The 18,246-nt window shown below is 34.2% G+C and overlaps 1 protein-coding gene across 4 annotated transcripts in view; it reads right to left on the reverse strand.

Moving 5' to 3' along the window:
* The window catches only part of VPS50 (VPS50 subunit of EARP/GARPII complex), a 126,964-nt gene that overhangs the window by 58,921 nt on the left and 49,797 nt on the right, over positions 1 to 18,246 (reverse strand). For all 4 annotated transcript variants that reach the window (XM_031013092.2, XM_055346560.2, XM_055346561.2 and 1 more), the window contains 4 exons: positions 7,844 to 7,976; positions 5,044 to 5,135; positions 2,852 to 2,946; positions 2,445 to 2,543 (listed from right to left, as the gene is read on the reverse strand). In XM_031013092.2, coding sequence (XP_030868952.2) covers positions 2,445 to 2,543; positions 2,852 to 2,946; positions 5,044 to 5,135; positions 7,844 to 7,976 — 419 coding nt within the window. The remainder of the gene's footprint in view (positions 1 to 2,444; positions 2,544 to 2,851; positions 2,947 to 5,043; positions 5,136 to 7,843; positions 7,977 to 18,246) is intronic.

Consider the following 18,246-nt stretch of genomic DNA (forward strand, 5'->3'; position numbering starts at 1 on the left):
TTTATACAACTACCACAACTAACATTAATACATTTCATAAGTAGATGTTCCACCAAAACAAAACTGCTCCTATTTTTACCTTTTTATTATCCCTATAAATTCAAACCAATAGCTTAAATGGATTGAATGTCAGAATAATTTGGTTCAAGAATTTCTTCATTCTCAAGAGCTGTATTTGGCAGGAGAGGACCATGAAACAAACTGTATGCACATTTAAACACTTCTATTAGCAAAATAAGATCACACTTGATCTATATTTCACCATGTTTCATACAGTTTTTCAGTATTTATGTAGAATGACTGGCAAAGGGGATATTAAATTGGGATTTTGCAGATTTAGATTCATCACTGGCTAATGTAATGACTTTAGTCAATTCAATGTATGGACACTAGCATCATTTCTAAAGTTTCTGTTCAAGTTTATCTTGTTTTGTAAAGAAACAAATATACCTTAGAACACATTGATGGTTTGCACCAACTTTACCAAATGACTTCCACTATAATTTTCCTGATGGCAACTGTCAGAGCGAAAATGACTACAGACAGGATAGAAACTAAACTACCTTAAACTTTTGTTTAAATACTAGGGAAAAAGAAGAATACTAAGTAATAATTAAATCTTTGCTGTTTAACCTGCCCCAATTTTTACAATATACAATACTGCAAAAAAAAACGGGTCAAGATGTCTAGGCAACACTTATGGAGACCTTTTAATCTGGCCACTTCATTTTACAATTCATAAAATCACAGGCCAGAGAGGTTAAATGATTTGCCAATACCAGACAGTTGGTAAGCAGCAAAAAATGCGACAAGAACCCAAGTCTACTATTACTCAACCCAGCTTTCCTTCTAATAATATAGCACAGCCACATCAATGAGAAATAAGTTTCACAAATGTTTCTAAGAGAAGTTCTTTAAAATGTTGAGTGTTTGAGGAAGATTTAAGTCACTCATTTCTGTATTTTCTAATTTTATTAATGTGAACTCTGTGAGGAATTTCCATCATGGTCAAAATGCCCCTAGCTAGTTGCTACAGATGACAGACACCTTTTGACAATAAGTAAAACAGAATGCAGAATGGAAGCTACTAAATAAATCAGTGTCTCTATATTGTACACACATCCTAGACACCAGGAACACCAAAAGTTCTCCCAGTTGTCATGTTGGATACAAAGCAATCTCTGGGAAGAGAGACATTTGGCATGCCTTCATACTGCAGGGAAAGTGAGGCTTCTGGCTCCTTTGTGCTTCCATTTTATTTCCCCATCCATGATTAACAGGCCCCTCCCACTTCTATACAGGAATGTTTATAGGGCCAGCCTTTTGTTTTAGTCAGGGCTTAAGTTTTAGCAGACAAGGAACTTATAAATAAAGGCAGTGTTAGGGCTTCCTGTCGGTCCCTTCCCACTGTTTCCCTGAGGTTTAGTCCATTAAATTTTTAAAAAATTTTTAAACATTCTCAGTCATGAAACTCAAAGGCTCTGCTTTAGTATAGTTCAATTTAAATCTTTTTCAAACAATTTACTTCATTGTTTACAATTAACACAGACAACTTGTATTCAAATATATATAATAATTAATTAATCAATGGTTTGGTGTTCAGTCATCTCTCTTTTGACATGGCATATATCACTGTGAGCAGGTGTTGACTATGAACAAGGAGAAAAAGCAGAATTTCAAATCATGACTCTCTCTGGGACCAAATAACAAGGAAATCAAAACTTAAATTCAATTGTAAAAAGTAAAAGTTCAGAATAAAAAGTAAGATGAAACTCAACTCAAAGGACAAAAGGGATACAACTTGGGGTCTAGCTTATATCAAGAGAAATCTAATGTTAGCTCTCCCTTCCCTCAACTTATTGCTGCTGTAAGGATATAATCACACTGCTATTATAAACATTCTTTCCCACCTTCCTCCACTACCCAAACCATTCCTAGTCACTCTTTTAAATATTAGCAGTGATTGTTTTGCAAAGCAATGCAGTATATAAATTTGGATTTATAGGGGAATTCTGAATATCACATCCTCTCCTCTAGAATCCTTCTTACTTCTAAAAGATAGATACTCTCAAGCACCCCCTCACTGAGCACTGCCTCTACTGATTTAACTTCCTTATAAGCACACCCATATGTATGCAGGTATGGAACAGTGGCCAAATTCTTTCTGTGAACCTTGATATAATAATCATGTTTTACTCATTAAAAAATCAGTTCAATATTTTAAGCCCCTCAAGACAAAAATATATTAAAATGTACAATGAATATGTAATGAGAACATTTCATCATATTTTGGTTAAAAAATCCTTAACCATCTTTAAAAAGCTACAACACATTCAAATTCAAAAGTAATTGTTTAAAATCAATTAATGCTATAAGATTAAGCATTAGACAAAAGTATTCTCATTACCTAAATAAGTCGATTCATATCTTATTAGAGTTCTTACCTATGGTAATTCTTGAAATAATTGACACTTTGTTTTCTAATAGATTCCTGTAAAACTTCAGACTTGCTACCACAAAATTCTTCTCCAACTTGCATCAACCTAGTTGGATAAAAAGGTTTCAGTAAATTTCAGCAGCATCCTTATAGAGAAAAAGAAGTGTGGTTTCTCTTTCTTCAAAGATAAAAAAAATCACTAAAATTTGGACATGTGAAAAAACTCTAAAGATCACAAATCCATAAAGGTTTACAAACACCCAAAGGGCAGAAATATTTAAATACACTCACAAACTTAGCAGCAAAAATTATCTTCATTTCCATAAAGAAGTTATAGATGATAACTCACTAGCTCATGATTTATCATGGTTGAATGACTCAAACTAAAGAATAAGACAAGATCTTAAACACTACCTGCTGATTATATCCAAAACAAAGATGAAATCATCATATTTGAATATAGACAAATCAGTTCCAAGCAAGTAGGTTTTTACTTTTAGCTGAACATCCTGTAAGGCAAAGAAAAAGAAAATCAAGCAAACCCAAAATATAGAAAATAAGTTATCAGAAGCATTTACTCTACAGTCCCAGATTAAAATGAGACAGGAATATATTCCCAATTTGTTAACGAATATCTATTTAGGCCAATAGCCAACATCCTTAAGGGATGTAATAGAGACAATCCCATTTCCTATAACAGGAATGCCATCAGGTTGCCAAACTGAATGGAAAGTAGCTACATAAAGTGCTAAGTCAGTATTTCAAAGTACACTGAATTACCAGAAATTCTATCATAGATTGTAAAATTTTACCAAAGTACACTTAAGGCCTATTGGGAGACTAAGTCAGAAACAAATCATATCTGATCCTGGGTGTATATTCAATAACTATAAGATTTTCCTTTCTTTTTATGCATAATACTCAGAAAAAAGTCAGCCTAAATCCACAATTAATGATAAATTAAATATTTAATTTTAATAAATGTTTAATATGGTTATGAGTTTAATATAGACAAATGAGAAAATATATGTCAAACCTCTTACAACCACAAAAATAAAATTTAAATACTAAAGCATAAAATCAAATAGCATATCGAATACAAAATTATCAAAAATTAGAAGAGCACTAAACTATAAATATTAACTGATTCATGAAGAAATTTATGTTTTCAAAATATATTTTCCTAAACAATTTTTTTCAAAACATATCCTATAAAAGATGGTCAAGCTGGGCATTGGTGGCTCATGCCTGTAATCCCAGCACTTTGGGAGGCCAAGGCAGGAATATCACTTGGGCCCAGGAGTTCAAGACCAGTCTGGGCAACATAGCAAGACCCCATATCCACCAATAATAATTTAAGAAAATTAGGCATGGTGGTGCACATCTGTGGTCCCAGCTACTCAGGAGGCTGAGGCAGAAGGATCACCTGAGCCCAAGAGGTTGAGGCTGCACTGGGCCATGACTCTGCCACCACGCTCCAGCCTGGGTGACAGAGTGAGACCCTGTCTCAATCAATCAATCAAAAGAAAGAAAGAAAAAAAAAGATGGTCAAAATAAAGATCAGCCTCATTAGAAAAATCAAAAATACATTTTAAAAGACCATAACATGGCCAAAGGGTCTATAGTCTTCCAAGGTTCAAAGAAGTCCAAAAAGAGTAAGTTATCTTCAAAGAAATTACACTGTGATCTAAGAAGTAACAAATTATCTGATTACAACAACTGAGCTACTAAATTGTAAAGAAAAACTTAATAAGATACTGCTATGGTCTGAATGTTCATGTCTACCCAAAATTCCAAAGCTGAAATTCTAACCTCCAAGGTGATAATATATTAGAAGGTGGGGCCTTTGTGAGATGATTAAATCGTGAAGGTAGAGCCCTCATTAATTGGATTGGTTCCCCTATAGAAGGGACCCCAGAGAGCTCCTTCATCCCTTCCACTATTTGAGGATACAGCAAGACAATGTCTATGAACCAGGAAGCGGGCCCTCCCTCCCAACAATGCTGGCACCCTCATCTCTGACTTCCAGCCTTTAGAATTCTAAGAAATAAACTTCTCTGTTTATAAACTATGCAGTCTAGAATATTTTGTTATAGGAGCCCAAATGGACTAAAACCAGATGTATTCAGCCAATAAGCATGTAAGATTCCCTCAAGGTACAAATATCATTGACTGAGAAAAAAAGAATTGTTCATTCTAAACTATAATCTGACCTAAGTATGCTATCTACTTAGTTACTCCTTTTCTAAAATTAACAGAAAAAAAATTAAGAAAACACAGATAAATGAAATAATAAACAGAACATCTCACTGAGAAAGCATACATTTCTCTATGATAGTGGAAATTTGCTAGGCCTCTAGAACAAAAGATGTACTCAAGGCATGTATGAATATTTCCAGTGGAGATTTTCAAATTAAAAAACTTTTTTCCTGCCACTTATAGTCCAAATACATTATAGAAATTAAATGATAGCCTAATTCCAAACAGATACATATGATTAAATCTGCAAAGAATACACATATAGAAAACTTAAAACTGAATTTCTAAAACTATGACATGACATTTCTATTGCTTCTGTGAAAAAAATAATTTTAAAAAAACCAAACCTGCCATATTCGTGTAAGTCCATGTTCTAATTTCTTTTTTATGTAGCCACGATCAAAATTAGTTTCTTCAGTACCTATCATATTACTCCCTTCTGAAAATAAAAGACAATATATATTTTTAGATTTAATCCAATTTGTGTTTGTTTTCCAAATAATTTCTATTTGGCCTCTCATACATTGTAAGTCTATGTAAGATACAGTAAATATGTTTGATATTTATACAATCAAAACAATGTCAAACAATAGGTATTAGACTTAAACCCATTTGGTGAGACAAATAAACATAGACTATGAAATGCTAAATATACCTAAGACCACTGAGATCATATGTGACTGAGTTGGGATTCACCTGAGTCAGTGTGGTCCCAGAGACCAGGTTCTCAATACTGCCTACTGCAAGACCATGTAAAAGTCTGTGAGAAGGGCATTACAGGACCAATTAACTGAATTATCAATTAATATGCGTGCTAAGAGGATAGTCTACATTAAAACTCAGGCGTGAGGTGATAATGCATATATTTTATATTTTTCATGATAAATAATAGTTTTATCCACTCCAGATAAATAATTTAACAATGTCTAGTTTAATACATAAGATCAGTGATCTACCTCCAATCTCCCCCCTAAAGACAACTGAAAAAGACACATACACATTTATATTAAAAAGATGAAACTTTTGTGTGTATATCCTGTGAAGAACAACTAAGTGAGTATGTTATCATCTTGTCTTAGGTTGGGAAGGTATCCACTGATAACCAGTAAAAGGTCCTTGGAAATGCCAGGCCTCAGATACATAGATGCATGACAAGTTTGCCTCTGAGCACTCCTAAAACGTAAGCCTTATTATTACACCCATGGTATGGCTGTTAGGGATCCAGCAGCCTAAGGCAGTGCACCTGAACTATAGCTTTAGAGCTTTACCTTAGAACGTTAAAGTATTAGGTTACCAAACAGTATCAAATATTATCACTAAAGAGATACAGCAGATAAAGTCTAGAGTCCTCTTCAGTTTTATGAAGTTCCATGAAAAGTAATTTTCAATTTACTAATTTCTACAATTTTATTCCTGAATATAAAAGGATTAATTTCAGGTGAACAAGTAACTTTTTATAGTCCTAGATACTATCAGCTGACAGCTTGAGCACTTGAATATCCATAAAATATACAGATTAGGCAAAGAGGGTTGAGTAATAAGGATCAGATAGAGTTTTAACTTTGACTCAGTACTCCAATGAATGTAAACTATTGGCCTAAAGCAAAAAGCAAGCTTTACCATGATGAATATATACATAACTGTCACCTAAATTCTGATATCTAAAATATGTATTAATTCTATTCCAAACTTTTTCTTTGGTTTCTCCTTAAATAATGTACTAGAAAAGCAAATATGTCTTAACAGTCTCCAGGTATTTCACTATTATTATATTATCTCTTGATCCATTTCATTTCATCATATTAACCACCACCAATATAAGTACCTTACATGCTGTCCAAACTTTACAACAACCCTGCAGGGTAGATGCGTTACTACTCTAAGGGTTTGGTTTGGTTTTGCTTTGCTTTTTAACTGATCATTTTTAGGAGCAAACTGAAGAGTGGAAAAAATAAGCAGTGTCTTCAAGTTCTCACCTTTGGTAAATAGAAGTGAAAACTTGAAGCCAGGCCTCTTAGACTGCAGAGCTCATGGTCCCAGGGGTAGTACAGGGTAAAAGTATAAGTTTTGGGCAAAAGTAGTCTGACCTGGAATCCTGGCTGTGTGCCCATCCTTCTCTCTGCCTTTCTCTCCCTTCCTTTACTCTCCCCAACAATACTTCCAAATGGATAAAAATCCATTCATGGAATTTTCCTCTTATTTTGTTTTCTATATTTACAAGCTTCTTGTAAGTCAAGACAAAGATTAAACCTATGCCTTCTAAACTACCAAAACATTTAATCAAACAGTGAGATTTGGGTGTGTTGTCCACTCACCCAACAACAGAAAATAAGCACCTCAGAAACTGGAAGTTTACTAAAGTAACTTGATTGAATAGCTACAATAAATTGTATATAATACAAAAAAAAAGATGTGCAGTATAATTTATTTTATCCATATTAAACAAAATGCTGATAAAATCATTTACTGTTTTTATAAGTATTCTGAATATTCAATCTCAGCTACTGTTCAAGGATAATCAGTTAAGATATATAATTATACAAATGAAGCAATTTAAATAGAATGATTAATAAATACAATAATTTTTCAAAGACGTATTCTTTATTATTTAGCTGACTGTACTACAGTCATTTAAAGTTATATTTTCCATTCAAAGATGAATATTTTAAAACATCATTTTGAAAATGAAATTCTAGTCTTGCTTCATTTTCAGGAAGGAAAGTATCAATATAATTAATTCTTAGAACCTAGCTTTATTACTGTAACTTGAAAATTGGCTAAATAGATTAATATTGACCATCTAGCATTAATTTCACAGTAAATTTAGACAGACCAATGTCTTATCTAGTTTGCAACTAATAATATTAACAACAACAAAAATTTATAAATTCAGTCCTAAAGCCATCAGCACACACTTCTGGAAACTGGTACTACGTGCCACTTAAAAAGTCCTTTGGCCCAGTTACTCTCTAAAGGTAATAGAACATTTGAAGTAGCTGAATCACTTTCTTTGCTCAATATTTAGCCTGTGGTCACTGTAATCCTTGAAATCCCAAAGGCGTTCCTGCCCCTTTCCTTTCTTCTTACTCCAGCAATGTGGGATATTTATAGTTCAATTTTTAAAATAAAATAAAAATATTTTCCTACCAGAAGCTGAAGCAGTATCCTCATTGTCATGCTTTTCATGCCATTCCATAGTCCTATAATAGCTGAGCATAACTTCCCATAGTGCTTTGCACAGGTCTGCAAGGCATGGAATATAGCTGTCTGGTGTAACATGCTAAAGAAAATGAGAAGAGACAACTTTCAAATTATTATGTTTACTCTAACAGTTATAATAAAATATGTTATTAATCAAATATATTCAAAAATTAGAAATAACTAAGAAAATTTCTTCAACTGACATATCTAAAGAGAAAATTCAATGGTGAGAAAAAAAATTTTTAAATAATTCCCATCTCAACATGGCTTTTTTGTACACAGTAAGAATATCAGCCCATATGCTGTGAATCAATCTGTAGTTACAGAACCATAAAGAAATTACTGAATTAGCAACTGGTCCCATAAACAGCAGTGTAAACATCCCCAAATGCATTTTTTGAAAGACATGATCCTAAACATGCAAATACAGCTTTACATAGCCTGGACCTCAGGCCTTCTTGCAAAAAGAAGGTTGGATTTACAATTCTGTCATTTCATTTGTGTAAATTAAGTAAACATCTTTGACAATCTCTAAATTTTTAAAATCATATGGAATAGATATTCTATATCTGACAATAACATTTTAAAATAACTTCTAACATAAACAAGGCTATGAAGCAATATATGAACTCAAATACTCTCCTTAATGGAAGTGCATGAATTTTGCTTCCCTTTGTAAAAACAACCAATTTGCCATTCTGCCCTTTTATTTTATTCTATTTTGCAGGCTTCCCATTTGTCATAATGCAGCAATTGCTCCATCATTTGAGATTTTCTAGCATTTATTTAGTTTGTGATCAATAGACTACAACTTATGCTGATGAAATATTGAAAGTTGAAGACTCTGGTGTAAGTAAACTCCCCAAGATAAACAGCTAGTAGAAATAAGCTATGGCAAGTATTGCCATGGTGTGTGGTTGATGCTCATGATGTCACAGTTGGTAGTGGTCCTTGCTCTTTCAAAAGGCTTTTTCTTCCCATAATCATCTCTCCCTCTAAACTCATTCACCAAAACATTCATTTGGCAAGTAATAAAAATGCTAGCTTACATGATTTACTACACTTCCATGTAAGTATATCAAATCTTTGAAACTAAACTGGGAAGTACTAAAATAAAAAAGTTAAGCTCTGGAGTCAGACTGTGGGGTTTATGCCAAGAATGCTAGAATGGCTTAATCTTACAAAATCTATTAATATAATTTGCTCTATTAATAGGTCTAAGGAAAAAAATCAAATGATTATCTCAATAGGTGCCGATTAAAAAAAAATTTCTCAAAGTGGGCTTTAAGAAAATTCAAAACCCACTCCTAACAAAAACGTATGAGGAAATAAGAATGAATAGGTACTTCCTTAATATGAGAAAACTCTAACGCACAACCCCTGTGGTCACAAAAAAAAAAAAAAAAGATGCCCATTATCTCCACTACTGTTTAACTGTTTACACTGCTATTTATGAGAACACCTGCTAATTCAATAATTTCTTTGTTTGATTCACAGCATATGGGCTGGTATTTAACAATGATTCAGAAGTACAAGCTAATGCAATTAGATTACAGAAAACAGAGGCAAAAGAATAGGACAAGAAAAAATGAAACTATTTATATCTGCTAATGACATAAAAATATGCCCAGAAATTCCTAGAGAACCAATAATAAAACTAATTCAAACAATAAAAGAATTCAGCAAAGTAGCAAGTTATAAAATGTACATGCCCAAACCAATGGCATTTGTATACAAATAAACATTTAGAAGAGACACTGAATGAGAAACCCTCATTTATAATAAGAGAGAATTTTTAGGAATTTAATAAGAAATGATTGAAAACCAAGAAGAAAACCATGAAACACTCCCAAGAGACATACAAATAGACTTGAACAAATGGAAAGAAATCCCTTATTCTTGGTTAGGATGTCTCAACATCATCAAGATGTCAATTCTCCTTAAGTTAATTTATAAATTTACTGAGACAGCAATAAAAAAGTACAGAAAAAGATCTGGTCTCATATACAAATCTGGTATATGATAAAGATGGCATCGCACATCACTTAGATGAAGATAGTGTTTTCTTTACAAATAGTGTTGGGAAAATTGTATAGTTAGCTGGAAAAACATAAAATTAGACATATTCCTCCAGAATATGTAAGAATAAACTCCAAATGAATAAGAGGTTTAAATGTCAAAAATAAAACTATACTAGAAGAAAACATGAATCAATTTCTCTCTAACATTGATATAGAAAAAGACTTTCTAATTACAATACAAAATTTACAAGTAATAAAAGTAACATTTGATTTTACTATATAAAAATATAAGTACAATTTGTATAGCAAAAAACACCATATGTGAGGTCAAAAGACAAATGACAACTCTGTAAAATATTCACAACATATATTCACAATAAAGAGCTGATATTCCACATTTTTATAGAATTCTTAAAAGTTTGGGGAAAAAAAGACTAAAACTCCTATCAAAAAAATGAGAAAAAATGCACATGAACACACTTCATAAACAGAGATACAAAAATGGCCCTTCAACACAGAAAAGCATGTTGTTTTACTTGTAATAGGACAAATGTAAGTTAAAACTACAATAAGATGCAAATTCTCACCAATCTCAATCTTAAAGTTGACCACTGACAAAGATTCTCTCCTTAACCAAACTCTAGTCAGGCTCCTCTGAGCTATCTTCTTAACCATGGCCTAAAAAAACTTGGATGAAACACCTAACAGAGTTTCTAATGGCTCAAGCCACATCCCTAGGATGACTTCAGCCCCACCTTACAATGCCGGCCTGAAAAAACTCAAGGCTGCCAATGTACTTGAAAAAAAAATGTACTGTTTGTTCCAACATCTGAAGATAGGGCCCCTGTCCCCCAGTCTCTGTGAGAGGGTAGGAGACTAACCTCCATAAACATCAGTTAGCAAACACAAATGGGTTTCACGTGGACCGACTCCCTTCTCACTAGTAAATGTTCACTTTTCTGACTCCACTAAGCCCCTGCTCAACCCATTCCCTCATTTTCCCTTTAAAAAATGCCCAGTCACCATTGTATAAATCAAAGTTGTATCAGTTCACACTGGACTCTTTTCCCTATTACAATAATATCTTCTGATTAAAACCTGTCCTCAACACTTTAATATCTGGCTTTATCTTTGACATCATATATGCTCTGTTGGCAAGGCTGTGATGAAACAGGCACTCTCATACATTGCTGATGCAAAATAGTACAATCCCAAGGAGGGGAATTTGTCACGATCTAACAAAACCTACGTGTGTATTTTTTCTTCAACCTAGCAATTCTACTTCTAGGAATTTATACTGAAGGTATACCTCAAACAATGTGAAAATACATATGCACCATGTTATTTATTAAAGGATTATTTGTAATTGCAAAACACTGAAATATATTTAAATGTCCAAACACAGGAGATTGGTAGAACATTATTCATACATACAAAAGAGTACTTTGCAGCTGTGAAAAACAATTTTGGGTAATCTCTCACATTTACTTCTATAATCGCTACCCTTACAATGAGCCAGTCTTAATGTTTTCCCTTGGTGATATGGTTTGGTTGTGTCTGTCCCCACCCAAATCTCACCTTGAGTTGTAATAATCCCCATGTGTCAAGGGCGGGGCGGTTTTCCCCATACTGTTCTCATGATAGTGAATAAGTCTCATGAGATCTGATGGTTTTGTAAGTGAGAGTTCCTCTGCACAAGCCCTCTTGCCAGCAACAGGTAAGATGAGACGTTAATCCTCATTTGCCTCCCGCCATGACTGTAAGGCCTCCCCAGTCATGTGGAACTGTGAGTCAATTAAACCTCTTTTGTTTATAAATGACCCAGTCTTGGATGTGCCTTTATTAGCAGCGTGAGAACAGACTAATACACTTGGTTTATTTTTAGCACATAATTATACCTGACATACCTCTTATACCATACACATATGACGAAAGCCAATACTAATGCACAGGGTCAGGAAAAGACTAAAAACCTTTTCCAAAAACAAGGCAAAGCAAAAATCCCAAAAAGTTCTGGGCTGCAACTCAGCAATCATACCCAAATAAAGGTACTCCTCTACAAGTCAGTAGTTCTAACTTTTACTAGCCCAACTTCGCATAAATGTGTATATTATGCAAACAAATTTAAGTATAGCTCAACATTCTTTCTGGTAGATAAGAGAAAGGCAATGTTAGTCATACTTTTTCCCAAAGAAAAATTATGACTGTACAAATAATTGTGTTATAATTAATTTCTATTATACTTGTCACAGTTTAACAAACCAGAAAATTAAAACTTAGACCTACTATCTTCTATTCTCCACCCAACCACTGTCCAGCTCATTATATGCCTATTTATTTGGGAAAAAAAAGAGGTCCTTCATTATGTTATCTCTTGAGGATTTGCTGAAATTTAATGGGTTTGGATGAGATATACACACACAGATGTTTATGTGAATCTTTTTTTCATAAAAAGTTAAAGTTACTTAGTGAAGCTATAGCAAGGCTTTCTTCTCACTGAACTGATTCAAGTGTAAATAATCCAGAGATCTAGCTAAACCACTGCACATACCTAAATGTCTCCCAAAAGGACCCAAATTTATTATCTTCAAATATATTCACGTGTACAAACATAAGACTATGATACATGCAGCACCAGCAAACAAGATGAATCTTGCCTAAGTTCATATTCTAAAATAGGAACAAACGTAAAGACCATTTTATTAAATACATATACAATAAATAGTTTAAGGAAAAAAGGCAAGGTGGGGTAGTTTTTTTTTAAAAAAAAAAAAAAACAACGTTTTCAACAAATTTAAGCCCAGCTATGTTAATCTCTGAAGGTTATACTAGCAATAAGTTAAAAGAGCTATTTCATTTTAAAATTGAGCCCCTTTCCATTATGCCATGCAACCAACTGGTGTCAATTGTCACAGTGACAAATGCTTCTCATGCTTTTAACATCATTTAACTAAAATCATTTGCAACTAGTATTTTCTACTTTATAAAAATCACCTCCAAATTTCAAATAGAGAATTTTATTACAAAGACATGAATGAATCATAACCAAAGAGATTCAATGAAGGCAGAGAATAAGCAAATAATTACACAGGTAATCAAAAAATAAAAGGCAGGCTAATAAGAGGAACCTGAGTGTTCCACCCAAGCATCAATTCTTCACATCTGCAGAGCATAATGGAAAGAGACCTAAATTAAGAATTGGAATCCCGGGATTCCAGCTGGCACTAGTTCCACAACTTACCAGTCACATGCCTTAGATAATAAACCACTCTGGTTCTCAGTTTCACCTTTCATAAACGTGTTAGAGATACTTGTATCTTCCTATTTCAACACTGGTTGAAGTCATTCATTTATTACTAAATACCTAACATTGAAACTCAGTTCAGGTTAAGGGGAGACTCATTTGGCATAATACTAGGAATATCATAGCAGAGGAGCACCATATTATAATCCCAGTTCTATGTTCACATCACATATGGAAAATAGCAATGAAAGTATTGATTGAATCAATTTATAAAATATTCACATAGTAAGACATCTCCAAGAGCTAAATAACATATCTTGAAATTTTTTTTAAGAATAGATAAGAAATCGAAATTTAATTACCAAATATTTCTCTGTGTTCTAAAACTATTTTCCACTGCTACTCTTCAACTTAAAGCTATTAGCTTCAATTTATTTAGCAAAGATTGTAAAGTGAGGGGAAAAGATAAAATAGGCATCTAATCTTTGGGAAATATCCTAAGAAATACACAGAAAAAAAAAAGGAAATTTTAAGCATCCTAATTTAAAAAAAAATCCATAAACTCTATAACAGAGACAACATACATGTCTAATAAATTTGGCAATCATAAAAGGTAAACAAATATCCTAGGAGGAAGGATTTGGAGAAGATGAACAAACTGGATGTTCCATGCAAGAAGCTCACAGCATTTCCACTATGCTTTATATTCAAACGCCACAACTCATTCCTTAATCCAATTTTGATTAACACTTTCACAAAATCCACAAATCTGATTTCCCATCTCTTATCACTGTCAGTTCACAGTAACACTTGGCACCTTCCATTTCTTCTATTAACCACCTCAACCAACCTACCTGGTTAAAATAAAAATGATGAAACTAGCTTATCAAAACCAGCAACATGTCAGTCTTGATTATAAAATATAAGTTGAGGCCATTTTCAAAGAACAGTGTAAATCCAGAAATTAATATAAGCAGCCTTTACAAGTTTGAAGCCCACAATAAAAGAATGTCATCTTCTGAAAGTTATTTAAATGCAAAGTAAAGTAGTGAATATGAGAGGAAAAGCTGCTAGTTAGTCTTTTGCTTTTTATTCTATAATTTACTTTAATACTTATAAGAAATCTCTATTACTAAATCCCTACAAAAATTTCAAAGTAATGCTTTTTATATTAGAGCATCAAAATGAAAAGTCTTAGGGATGGTTGTAATGAATTATTTTGTTCTTATTCCATGTTTTGATTTAGCACTCTAATCACATCCTAACAAACATAAAGGGAACAGATGTTTTGGCATCCTCACAGAGATCCAAAATTCCCAGTGCCTCCACCCCGCAAAACACACACACAGTGATAGATGGATTTCAAAAAACAACAAAGGGTTGGTTATCAGTATCTTTAGATGAATGCTGTTAGTACTATGAGCTCACATCATCAGAAGCTGCTGGGGAGAATCCTGCTTATCTGAGTGGCTTCTGAAAATATGCTGCTGGTCAAAACAGCACCAGGCCCAGGGAGTTGAAAACATCTCTGGGGGTAACTCTGGACCTATGGAAGTGTCTGAGCCAGTATCTAATATTTAATTACTCCAATATCTAATTACTTCTGTGAGGGCCTAGCTGTATGAAATATGGTTATCTTAAGAAGTTTCCAACCATTGGAAACCAGAGAGGTAGTACTGCATAGTGGAAAGAGCGCTGAACTAGATGAAACATGTTTGGGCTTGGAGCCCAACTTTGCAACTTACTTGATCATGACTCCTGCATAGCAATTCATGTATCTAAACCCCAAGGGTTAAAGCAAATCTCCTAGAGTCCCTCTGAAGCTTTAAAAGCTATGAGTCTCCATAGACAAAAATATGCATATGCTTTTAGCAAAACTTTCCTTGCAACTCACTGGATTCATTCATGATTTAAAAACAAATATAATCGGGGAGAAAAACACTCATTCTCATCTACCAGGCATTTTATCATTAATGCTAAATATGTATATACACATAAGACATGTAATATGTATGATATAAATAATCCCAACTTGGAATTAAGTAACTAGCACCCGTTAAATTGTGAAATAAAAAGTTCTTCTTTAGTGGCAGGTTATTCTAATTGCTGTTAAATGGCCTTAATCAAATAGACAGCTCAATATTAGAAAACAAGCAAAGTATGTATAATCAGAATATATAATTATCTTTCAAAGTTTCAAGTTATAAGATGCTATTAACCCTCACGCTGCCTGAGATCACACAAAAAAAGGCAGCATTTAAATATAAAAACACTATCAAATAATCAGGTGTTTGGGAGGTTTCAAAAATGGTTTCCTGTTGGGCAAGGTGGCCCAAAAATGGTTTCCCACTAGTAAATTATTTTTTCTTTCTGCTGGAAGCTGTGTGCCACCATATAAAGACAGGTTGGCTCTTTTTTATCTCCAATCCAATCCCCCTCCCTAAAAAAATCACCCAGCAGTCTAAATTACACTGATAATGTTAAGAGTTCTTAGACATGAACAATATAGAGGCCTTGCCAGACCTGAAACACCCCTCCACTTCCAGCCAAGACAGTAACACTAGTTACTCAGATAAATGGTTACACAAAGCATGTGCTCCATAGGCACTAATTATTCCCTGGGTGCATTAGAAACAACCAAACCACCATACTAAAAAATCCGGTTAAACCAAGCCAGACAATCTACCATTCCTTTCACCTGCCCTGTGCTTTCCTACTCTCATGGCATTGCTCATATTTCCTTTCCATTCCTGGACACACACTGTTCCTGTTGTGCCTGTTGAAATCTAAGACCCAACTTTTTCCTCCCTTGCAAACCTTAAAGAGATATTTTGACTCCTTGGATACTTTATGCCATTTGACCTTTTCTTACTCTACCTCTGATCATAATTAATGTGACCTTAACTAGATTATTACTTTAAAGTCTTATTTGTCCTTGCTGATCTGAACTGATGACTGAGTAAGAAAACTGACGACTGAGTAAGAAAAGCTCAGTAGGCCAGGTGCGGTGGCTCACACCTATAATCCCAGCACTTTGGGAAGCCAAGGCAGGTGGATCACCTGAAGTCAGGATTTCGAGACCAGCCTGACCAACATGGTGAATCCCCGTCTCTACTCAAAATACAAAAATTAGCCGGGTGTGGTGGTGGGAGCCTGTAATCCCAACTACTTGGGAGGCTGAGGCAGGAGGATCACTTGAACCTGTGGAACGCGGGAGGCAGAGGTTGCAATGAGCCAAGATTACACCACTGCACTCCAGCCCAGGCAACAGAGGGAGACTCCGCCTCAAAAAAAGAAAAAAGAAAAGCTCAGTACTGACAAGGGAACTGGTTTACACTTAACAAGTTATAGTGCTAAGAATATGAAGTCTGTGTCTTCTACCAGCATCCAGGAAATAGTAACAGGCTAGCTTATTAATTTGTAAGTAGAATAAAATTTCAGACTCTTCACAATTTTTGATGATCCAGAGAGAAAATGGCAGGAAAAAAGAGGAAGAAACAAACAAACTTTCCTTACCTACCTTTTGGTCATTAAGTTTTAATTTTAAAAATTATCAAAACCTACTTAATTTAGAAATCATTACATAAAATTATATACTACAAAATTAGCTAGGCACTCCATATATGTGATAAGAATAAATCTGACAGCTGAATTCTTAGTTCATTCTGAAACCGACCTGAGCAAACCAAGTAAATGATAATATTCTTTGAAGTGAAAAGGTTTCTCTCTTCAACCAAATATTCAAATTTGTAGCATTCAGCAAGAAAGGTCTACTCACCTATCCAACCACATCAAGCAAATTAACCTCAACAATCAATGAAATGTCATTTAACCTCCTTACCATCCCAAACATGCCTGAGTGATATGCAACACAAATTATCTTTGATATGCTACCTCTGGCATCTGATAATTATGGTATTAAATAAAAGATAATCAGCATTCATGTGCTCAGGGAAAGCGATAAATGCAGACTCTGCTGATCAGGAGTGTAAATTGAAATACCATTTTTTACAGGGCAATTTAGGAAAGACAAACCAAAAGCCTTTAAAATGTAAAGCTTTGACAGACAATGCAATTTCATTTCTCGTGATTTATCCTAAAGAAATAAAGATGTACACAAAGATTTAGCTTTAAGAATATTTACTACAGTGCTGTTCATAATGACAAAAGCTGGAAATAACATAAATATCCAAGAACAGGAAAGCAATTAATCCACAGCATCTCTTACAGTGAAATACCGTTTGGTCATTAAAAATTATGCAAGTAGCATATTTACTGAAATAGAAAAATTGTTTTTTGTTTTTTTTTTTGAGACGGAGTCTGGCTCTGTCCCCCAGGCTGGAGTGCAGTGGCGCAATCTCGGCTCACGGCAAGCTCCGCCTCCCGGGTTCACGCCATTCTCCTGCCTCAGCCTCCCGAGTAGCTGGGACTACAGGCGCCCGCCACCACGCCCGCCTAATTTTTTGTATTTTTAGTAGAGACGGGGTTTCACCGTGTTAGCCAGGATGGTCTCGATCTCCTGACCTCGTGATCCACCCGCCTCGGCCTCCCAAAGTGCTGGGATTACAGGCGTGAGCCACCGCGCCCAGCCGGAAAAATTGTTTATAATGTAGCAAGTGGGAAAAAAGTTATAAAACAGTTTGTGCAGCTACTTTTAAAAGCTATCAGCTTATATACACATTAAAAGAACCAGCTTTGCATGCAGACATATGCAATTTTTACTTTCTTCTTTTTGCTTGTGTCTTTTCCTACAATTATGTTTTAGTTGTATAATTTAAAATATGCATATTTTTAAGAGAATATATATTAATGATTGCTTAATTTGAGCCACTATTTATATAACTTATATTATGTCTAGCCCTATAAAGACTGTGAGTAACATAAAGACATATAAATAACATACCAGTTTAAGAAGTCGGAAAACAGAAAAGGGGTAAGGAGGCAGCAGTTAATTCTATAGAGAACCCAAAACAAAATGGGTACTAAACATGAATATTATTAACTTTAGCATTAACTTCCTGCAGCTTATCATCCATAGTAAAGAGAGTCAATACACTCTCACAGTATCTGATGAGAGAAAATAT

Source organism: Gorilla gorilla, chromosome 6 (genome assembly GCF_029281585.2).
Source record: "Gorilla gorilla gorilla isolate KB3781 chromosome 6, NHGRI_mGorGor1-v2.1_pri, whole genome shotgun sequence".
Classification (NCBI taxonomy): Eukaryota; Metazoa; Chordata; class Mammalia; order Primates; family Hominidae; genus Gorilla; species Gorilla gorilla.